Consider the following 8169-nt stretch of genomic DNA (forward strand, 5'->3'; position numbering starts at 1 on the left):
AAAAAAAAAAAAAAAAAAAAAGCAGGTGCGGAGATTATGACTGTAGATAAAACCATTAATTGTGGGGTGAATTAGATAAATCTTTTAAAGCAAATATTGGTCTGCATGACTTTTTGCTTGAGAAAAGTGTAGCAAAAAAATAATGCCCCCACAGACACCCCTGTTTGTTTTCTTTTCTTTTTCTTTTCTTTTCTTTTTTTTTTTTTGAGACAGAATTTCGCTCCTGTTGCCCAGGATGGAGTGCAATGGCGCGATCTGGGCTCACTGCAACTTCCACCTCCAGGGTTCAAGCGATTCTCCTGCCTTGGCCTCCCAAGTAGCTGGGATTACAGGCGCCTGCCACCACTTCGGCTAATTTTTGTATTATTAGTAGAGACGGGGTTTCACCATGTTGGCCAGGCTGGTCACAAACTCCTAACCTCAGGGGATTCACCCACCTCGGCCTCCCAAAGTGCTGAGATTACAGGCGTGAGCCCAGGCGCCCGGTCAGATGCCCCTGTCTTAACCCTCAGCCGTGGCTGAGGGTTTAAGTGAAGGCTGTTGGGGTGGGTGGATTTGTTCTGGATCATCTGGGAGGGGCCGAAGTCCTCACAAGGGTCTTTATGAGAGGGAGGCAGGTGAGCATGAGAGTCAGAGGCAGAGGAGGAGGCGGGATGTGGGGTACCCACCAAGGCAGGCGCCCGAGAAGCCGGGCAAAGCAAGGGGCTGGGCATGCCCTGCAGCCCCACGGCGTCCCTGCGCCCTGGCTTTGACTCCAGTATTGGTGTGTGGGTTTCATGCCACTGAGGTTCTTCTGGTCATTCGTTACAGAGCAGCAGGAGATGGGAAAGGCGGGTTTTGTTTTTCTACAGGAGTCACTCGGCTAACAGGGCGGAGTTGGTGGTGGGCGCTGGGAACCCAGCCGCAGGGCAGGGCCGTGGGGGCGGTGCGACGCCACGGGTGTAGATGCCACCGCCGGCCACACGCTCCAGGGGGCTTGCGGCCCCCGTTTCGGCTCAGCCACCTTCCCTGGATCCCAGTCACCTGCAGGCCTTTCTGGGCAAAGCCAGCTTAGACTGAGACCCGAGCGCCGGAGCGGGAAGCCGCCGGCAGGTGTCTCGCGCCGCCGTCCCAGCGCCCTCCGGAGGAGCGCGGCCCCGCAGCCCCCGCCAGGCGAGGCCACCGCGGATCCCCGGCGGGAGGGCATCATTTTAAGACTACGACTGAAGACATTTAGGGAGAGTAAATTAAAACTTTCAAAAGTCAGCAAGGGATGTGAGGCCCGGGGAAAGAGGCGCTGGGTGGGAGGAGAAGCCCCCTCTGATCCCGGGATCCGAGCTTCCCAAACGCGCTTCCCGGCTGAGGGCTCGCGGGCGCCCCCGAGAGGCCGCTGAGAGACAACAGCCTCAGCTTTGATTTTTTTTTTTTAAATTGGGGTTTTTTGGGGTTTTTTTGTTTTTGTTTTTTTGGGGTTTTTTTTCTGGTGGTGGTGGTGGGTTTCTTGTTTGTTTGTTTGGGTTTTTTGTTTGTTTGTTCGGGTTTGTTTGTTTGTTCGTTTGTTTTGAGATGGAGCCTCACTCTGTCGCCCAGGCTGGAGTGCAGTGGCGCGATCTCGGTTCACTGAAACCTCTACCTCCCTGGTTCAAGTGATTCTCCTGCCTCAACCTTCTGAGTAGCTGTGATTACAGGCGTGCACCACCACGCCCGACTAATTTTTGTATTTTTAGTAGAGACGGGGTTTCGCCATGTTGGCCAGGCTGGTCTCAAACTCCTAACCTCAGGTCATCTGCTCGTCCTTGCCTCCCCAAAGTGCTGGGATTACAGGCGTGAGCCACTGCGCCCGGCCTCAGCTTTGATTTTTAAAGTGAGAAGAGGGAGCTGCAACTGCTTAGAAAAGGATGAGGAAGTCAACCTCACCCAAGATTCCACCTCACAAAATCTTTTTTTTTTCCTTTTTTTTTTTTTTTTGACAAGGTCTGGCTCTGTCATCCAGTCTGGAGGGCAGTAGCACAATCATAGCTCACTGCAGCCTCAACCTCCTGCCCTGTTCCAGGGGTCCTCCTGCCCCAGCCTCCCAAAGTGCTGAGACTACAGGCATGAGCCACTGTGCCTGGCCACAAAATCTTTCTTGAAAGACAAATTCAAGTCAAAGACAATTGCCTGGCATTTGTACCTTGGGGCAGCTTTGCTCTCTTACATTTTTAAAGTGTCACAGGAGAGAGAGCTTTTAGGAGACAGATTCCCAATCCACACATACCACAGATCTATTCAAACAAATTCCGGATGATCCAAATTAGAGGCTACAGCTGGAACCACAGGTGGGTTTGTCTGTATGGTGGAATGGGAATAAAGAAGGCTGGCCACAGCGAGGAGGGTTTGGGTAATTTTAAGGATATTTATGTGGTTTTTTTTTTTTTTTTTTTTTTTTTTTTGAGACAGAGTTTCACTCTGTCGCCCAGGCTGGAGTGCAGTGGCCAGATCTCGGCTCACTGCAAGCTCCGCCTCCTGGGTTTACACCATTCTCCTGCCTCAGCCTCCCGAGTAGCTGGGACTACAGGCGCCCGCCACCTCGCCCGGCTAGTTTTTTGTATTTTTTAGTAGAGACGGGGTTTCACCGTGTTAGCCAGGATGGTCTCGATCTCCTGACCTCGTGATCCGCCCGTCTCGGCCTCCCAAAGTGCTGGGATTACAGGCTTGAGCCACCGCGCCCGGCCAGGATGTTTATGTTTTAAGTTCCTATTCATGAGGTCACTGTCATTAGTGAATTTACCATTCACAGCTTCAGCGGCTCCCAACCCCAAAGGCTCATGAGACCCGAATTTGGGTCACGTGACCCGAATCCTGAGTGCTGCAAGATCTGTATGTGGCACAAGCCCCTCAGGAAGAACCTCCCCTGGCCTGGCATGTGTACGGGGGCGGCTTTGCTCTCACATTTTTAAAGCATTTTGTGGGGAAAATTCTATTCCGGTGCTATTTATAAACCTGGGGATGTGTAGAGGTCACTGACTGTCTCCTCCCACCCAGGGGTTCTCCCTCCACCCAGGGGGTCTGCTGCATGGCTTTGGGCTGTCCCATGGAGTCCGCTGTCATCCCGGGGGATTATTAAAACACAGGGGTGCTCTGGGAAGGTGCCCACTCCACCCTCACTTCAGCCATATGATTCTGGTACTTTCCACCCAGTAGCCCCTGTAAAATGGAAGCAATGCTGCCTGCTTCTCCATTACCATCACTGTGTTATGGTGATGAGATGAGATTCTCGTCACCAGGTAACCATGGTGGCCTCCAGGGCATGTCCGTCCCCACCACTCATGAGAGCACAACTATCCACTGAGCAACGGGGTCCTAAAATCCAGGCCCTGATGCCACACCAGAGTCACCCTGAGACCCGGACTGAAGGCAGATTAGGGAGAGACGTCTCGTGGCTAATCGAACACATAGTGTGTGCAAATGGGTCCTGCTGAAAGCATCTCTCCATCAATTAGCCACGGAGCTGCTCACAGACCTTAAACAGACATATAGGAGAACCTGAAGCTGGTATAAGAGCAGAGTGGTGACGTGGGAGGGTTAGGAAGGCTCCTGAAACCTGCCCCTCCCCCCATTGTCACAGGGCAGCCAGCGCGTCCCCACTTGCTCACCGCCGAAGAGGTCGGGAATAGCAAGAGTCACCTTCGACTTGTACAGGCTGAACCCCAAGGACTTCATCGGCTGTCTTAACGTGAAGGCCACCATGTATGAGATGTACTCCGTATCCTACGACATCCGGTGCACCGGACTCAAGGGCCTGCTGAGGTAACACACTCCAGAGGTCACCTCCGGGGGTCTGGAGACTGCACAGGTGCAGCACAGGCAGCGGGTCCCCACCCTGTTCCTCTGGGCTCCCAGGCCGGCTAGCACTGGTAGGGGCACTTGGAGTCATGTTGTCTGGAGCAGGTCACCTCTTATCCCACAGGCTCATTTCACACAACAGAAAGTCTCAAGCCAAAACAGATTTGTTTCTTCCAAGACCATTAACTATTCATTAGAAACAAAAGCTAAATAATAAATATAAAGAGAAACCACATTCATTTTAAGAACTAGAGCCCTTAATTCTAGGTGATGACAACTAAAGTCAGAGCCATGGAGGTTGTGCCAGGTTTGTACAGAGCGGCCACCCACACCCTGGCGAATCACATGCTTCCTGTACTCCTGATAACTTCAGCCTCACCAGGAAGGCGGCATGGGCATGTGTCTTCTCCACATAATGCCAGGGCACCGTCATCCCAAAGACGAGGGCCAGGCTGGCTGCACAGCATCCCAGGAGGGAGAACTTTTAGAAGAGAGATTCCCGATCCAACCATACCCCAGACCTATTCAAACGAATTCCGTGTGATCAAAAGGAGCCTTCCTGGGTGTTCCTGCTCCATAACCGGGTGGCACCCCTGCCACTGAGCCTGGGACTGAGAGAGACACCAGCAGTCCCTGCTCTAAGGAGTCAGCTGTGTGACCTTTCACAGACTCCTTAACTTCTCTGAGCCTTGCTTTTATATTTAAATGAGAAGGTTGGTCAGGCGCGGTGGCTCACACCTATAATCCCAGCACTTTGGGAGGCCGAGGCTGGCAGATCACTCGAGGACAGGAGTTCGAGACCAGCCTGGCCAACATGGTGAAACCCTGTCTCTACTAAAAATACAAAAATTAGCTGGGTGTGGTGGCAGGTGCCTGTAATCCCAGCTACTCAGGAGGCTGAGGCAGGAGAATCGCTTAACCCCAGGAGGTGGAGGTTGCAGTGAGCTGAGATCCACCACTGCATTCCAGACTGGGTGACAGAGCAAGACTCTGTCTCAAAAATAAATAAATAAATAATAAAGAAAGAAATAGAATGAGAGGGTTGCTTCCAAGCTCTTTACGATTGCCAAGTCTCTAAATACACCTATTTCTACTCCAGTAAATTGATCGTTGATCCTCAAAGAACTAATCTCTGTGGAGGGAGTGGACCAGAGAGCGGCTGAATGCAGTAGAAAGGTCTTCGAGTTGAAAAGTTTTGCAGCTGCTGCCATTCCAGTGCCCCCTGCACATCCCCCTGGGCAGGGCCGCCCGTTTCTCTTTGAGGGTATTGGTTCCGTGCCCTGTGGCCTTGACAACTGCCCTGATCTGCGCTGAGCACAGCAAAGAGGAAATGCCTTCCTCTCAGGGGTCTCCCGGCCCCACCTGAGGTGGGACAGGGTGTGTGGCTTCTCTGTGGCCTCAGTTTCCCATTCAGAGCCATCAGTGGCTGACTCTAAACTACAGTCACTGTCATAGTGTTGGAGTCTTGACTCCCAGGAGAGCTTCGTTTTTTTCTTTTTGCCAGGATAGGAGAAAATAGCTTGACACTTGGATTTTAAAAGTGAGGCAAGCAAGAGAGTTACAACTGAAATAGGTATAATGAAGAAAGCTAACCTCACCTAAAATTCCACCTCAGCAAAATCTTTTTTCTTTTCTTCTTTTTTTTTTTTTTGAGACTGAATCTCACTCTGTTGCCCAGGCTGGAGTGCAGGGGCGCCATCTTGGCTCACTACAAGCTCCTCCTTTCAAATTCAAGCGATTCCCGTGGCTCAGCCTCCCGAGTAGCTGAGATTACAGGCACGCACCACACACCCAGCTAACTTTTGTGTTTTTAGTAGAGACGGAGTTTCACCGTGTTAGCCAGGCTGGTCTCAAACTCCTGGCCTCAGGTGATCCACCCACCTTGCCTCCAAAAGTGCTGAGATTACAGGCATGAACCACGCACCAGGCCCTTTTACTTTTTTTTAAGAAACAGGGTCTCACACTGTCCCCCAGGCTGGAGTGCAGTGGCACAATCATAGCTCACCCCTGCTTCCAACTCCTCAAGCAGTCCTCCCACCTCAGCCTCTGAAAATGCTGGGATTATGGGCGTGAGCCACCACACCTGGCCACAAAGTCTTTCTTGATAAGACAAGTTCAGCCTTCTCGTTACTAATTTGTATTCTCTGACGGATCTGATGACACTGCAAGCAGCCACGGAACTCACAGCAGCCCCCACACTGGAGGCACCGCCTGCGGGGACCCTGTTGTGGGTGGTGGGAGCAGAGGGCCCTCCTGACGAGACAGCTGCCCAGGCTCGGCTATGACATCCCCATGGGCTCGGCCACTGCTGAATGTCCTGCTACTACCTTAGGAAGGGAAGCGGTTTCAGTAGCAGGGTCCCTAGAACAGCCCAGCAGCCAAAGCCCAGGACGCAGCACACCTGCGCAGGTGCAGCCATCTGCTCCGCACAGAGCTTGCCAGCCACTCAACAAGCAGGCCACGCTTCAGCTGGCTCGTGGGAGCCGTGCTTCTTGGGGTGGTCTTGGGCCAGCAGCAGGGGGTCCTCAGGTAGCTCACCGAGACCTGCTCCCGGCCAGACCCACTGCTGTGGCAGCTGCATCTGTGCCAGCCTTGGGACACGTGAGCCCTGACAGTGCTCAGACAGCCACGCTCTAAATGTGAGCCTGGCCTCCTCCGAGTGCCTTTTGGTGGGGGAGTGAAGTATCCCCACCCTGTCTGGTTCTCACTGGCCCCAGATCCCAAGCTAAAGCCTCCCTGTCTCCCTCTGTCACAGGAGCCTGCTGCGGTTCCTGTCCTACTCCGCCCAGGTGACAGGACAGTTTCTCGTCTATATGGGCACATACATGCTGCGGGTGCTGGATGACAAGGAAGAGCGACCATCCCTCAGGTCACAAGCCAAGGGCCGGTTCACGTGTGGATAGGAATGCAGGCTGTTGCGGGCTCTTGAGCCAAACACTGGGTTTTCTTTGGCTCAATGAGTGTTGGAGATGCTTTTATGTTCTGAGCCACATGCACTTGTAGGCACTGGTCATGCCCCTCAGGAGCAGTGCCCAGGAAAGGAAAGGGTCTGGTGGTACATGAAGTAGGGGCAGTGGGCAGGGTACCCTGGGGGGAGGCATGGAGGGCCCCGGGGGCCATGGGAAGGCACCACGCAGCAGGCGTGCCCAGGAGCAGTGTGCATGTGTCAGAGCCATTTGGTCCGTCATCTGCAATAAACCCATCGCAAGAATGACCTTGTGTATGATACTTCTTGCATCTCCTTTATCTCTCAAAAGAGCAAAAAAAAAAAAAAAAAACTATCAGAACAGCAAAAAAAAAAATTTTATGTAGAAGCAAAACTCATCCAGGAATTTTCTAACAGATATAATCCCTCATAAGTCTTTATTCGTGCTACAAAAATAACAAGCTGCAAAATGTTGCTGTATGTTTTTTTCACATACGAACCTTTAGTGGGCTCAAAGGAGCCCTCATACTGAAGGACTCAAATTTTGGAGGTCTGCAAGGACTTTTTTACTTTCTACTTGTGAGAATGAAAGGACTTTACTTTTCAGCCTTTTTTTTTTTGAGACAGGGTCTAGCTCTGTCACCCAGGCTGGAGTACAGCAGGGTGATCTCGGCTCACTGCCACCTCGACCTCCCTGGGCTCAAGCCATCCTCCCACCTCAGCCTCCTGAGTAGCTGACATTACAAGTGCATGCCACCACGCCTAGTTTTTTAATTTCTGTAGAGATGGGGTCTTGCTATGTTGCTCAGACTGGTCTCGAACTCCTAGACTCAAGAAATCCTCCTGGCTGGGGAGGGGGGACCCCCTCATATGGAAGCAAGAGCAGACCTGAGGCCTCGAAGCGGGAAGCTCTGGGCTACACCTTGTCCCCTCATCGGATGCCCTGGTTTACACCTCATGCTGCAGACACAGCGGCTGGTGGCTCTAGCAGATGCTAGGAGAAAAATCTTTCCCGATTAAGAAATGATGCCTGGGAGTCCTTTTCCTTCCCTAGCCATCAGCTCTGGCCATGGAAAGACACCACAGTGTGTCCTGGAACCCTAGAGGAAGAAAAACTCCCCCCTCCCCTACCCCGTTCCCGGGGCTCCCAGCGGCTGCTCAGCCGTTCCCGGCCTAGACGGTCCTCCCTTCACGGACAGTTTGCAGTCCCCTTTGAGGGGCCCCGTGAGCAGCGTCTGCCTGAGTCCTGGGCTCTCACTGTGTCTGAGCCAGTTCTTGCAGAAGCTGGGCCAGGCCCCACAGCAGGACAGACGAAAGGAAAGGAGGTGGCGTTCCTCGAAGCACGGGCTCTGCTTTCACATCACAAAAAAACAGGCACTTCCAGTATTGTTCCTTCTTTCCTTCCAGAATGAGCTGCTGCTGCTGGTAGAGCGAGGGTT

At 52.7% G+C, this 8169-nt stretch overlaps 1 protein-coding gene across 1 annotated transcript in view; it reads left to right on the forward strand.

Annotated features, from left to right (window-relative positions):
- CIDEA (cell death inducing DFFA like effector a) overlaps positions 1-7022 on the forward strand; it is a 28193-nt gene extending 21171 nt beyond the window's left edge. The window contains exons 4-5 of the mRNA XM_017852893.1: positions 3587-3768; positions 6560-7022. Coding sequence (XP_017708382.1) covers positions 3587-3768; positions 6560-6707 — 330 coding nt within the window. The 3' untranslated portion in view covers positions 6708-7022. The remainder of the gene's footprint in view (positions 1-3586; positions 3769-6559) is intronic.
- Positions 7023-8169: the final 1147 nt, after the last annotated feature.

The sequence above is a fragment of the Rhinopithecus bieti genome, unplaced genomic scaffold (assembly GCF_001698545.2).
Source record: "Rhinopithecus bieti isolate Rb0 unplaced genomic scaffold, ASM169854v2 scaffold_35884, whole genome shotgun sequence".
Classification (NCBI taxonomy): Eukaryota; Metazoa; Chordata; class Mammalia; order Primates; family Cercopithecidae; genus Rhinopithecus; species Rhinopithecus bieti.